The sequence below is a fragment of the Nannospalax galili genome, unplaced genomic scaffold (assembly GCF_000622305.1).
Source record: "Nannospalax galili isolate Female #2095 unplaced genomic scaffold, S.galili_v1.0 scaffold2430, whole genome shotgun sequence".
Taxonomy (NCBI): domain Eukaryota; kingdom Metazoa; phylum Chordata; class Mammalia; order Rodentia; family Spalacidae; genus Nannospalax; species Nannospalax galili.
Window position 1 is genome coordinate 4991 of NW_008328023.1, and position 915 is coordinate 5905.

At 35.3% G+C, this 915-nt stretch overlaps 1 protein-coding gene across 1 annotated transcript in view; it reads left to right on the forward strand.

The window, feature by feature from the left end:
• Positions 1-212: 212 nt before the first annotated feature.
• LOC103742846 (zinc finger protein 664-like) overlaps positions 213-915 on the forward strand; it is a gene marked incomplete at its 3' end in the record, with an annotated part of 77252 nt that continues 76549 nt past the window's right edge. The window contains exon 1 of the mRNA XM_029567860.1: positions 213-417. Coding sequence (XP_029423720.1) covers positions 213-417 — 205 coding nt within the window. The remainder of the gene's footprint in view (positions 418-915) is intronic.

The following is a 915-nucleotide window of genomic DNA, read 5'->3' on the forward strand; positions in this document are numbered from 1 at the left end:
AAACCCTACAAATATGAAATAAGTGGCAAGTCCTTTGCCAACCTGTCAAATCTTAGACTATATCAGACAATTCATACTGGAGAGAAACCCTTTAAAAGTGAAGACTTCGGCATGTCATTTACCAACAGCTCATCTCTTAGAAAGGTCATGAGAAATTTCATACTGGAGAAAAACCCTACAAATGTGAAGAATGTGACAAAGCCTTTAGTCAAATGTCACATCTTAGAAGACATAAAATAATTCATAGTGGAGAGAAACACTACAAATGTGAAGACTGTGACAAGTTCTTTAACAACACCTCATATCTTGGAGTTTATGAGAGAATTCATACTGGAGAGAAAGCCTACAAATGTGAAGACTGTGACAAGTCCTTCACCAACACCTCATATCTTAGAGTGCATGAGAGAATTCATACTGGTGAGAAACCCTATAAACGTGAAGAATGTGACAAGTCCTTTACTAACACCTCATTTCTCAGAGTAAATGAGAGAATTCATACTGGAGCGAAACCATACAAATGTGAAAAATCTGAGTCTTTAGTCAAATGGCACATCTTAGAGGTCATCAGAGAATTCATACTGGAGGGAAATCCTACAAATATGAAGACTGTGATGAGTTCTTTACCAATGTCTCAAATCTTGGAGTACATGAGATAATTCAGAATGGAGAGAACCATACAAATGTGAAAATTGTGAAAAGTCCTTTACTTATATGTCAACTTTCAGAAAATATTGCAAAATTCCTCATGAAGGGAGATACCACAAATATAAGTAATGTGGAAGTTTGATTAACCATATTTTTCAAGTCAGAAAAATTATCAAGAATACATACTGGAGAGATAGTTTATAATTGTGCAGGTTTGGCAAATCCTGGTTTCAATCCCTAGGGAACAATATAAAATACATACTAGAGGGA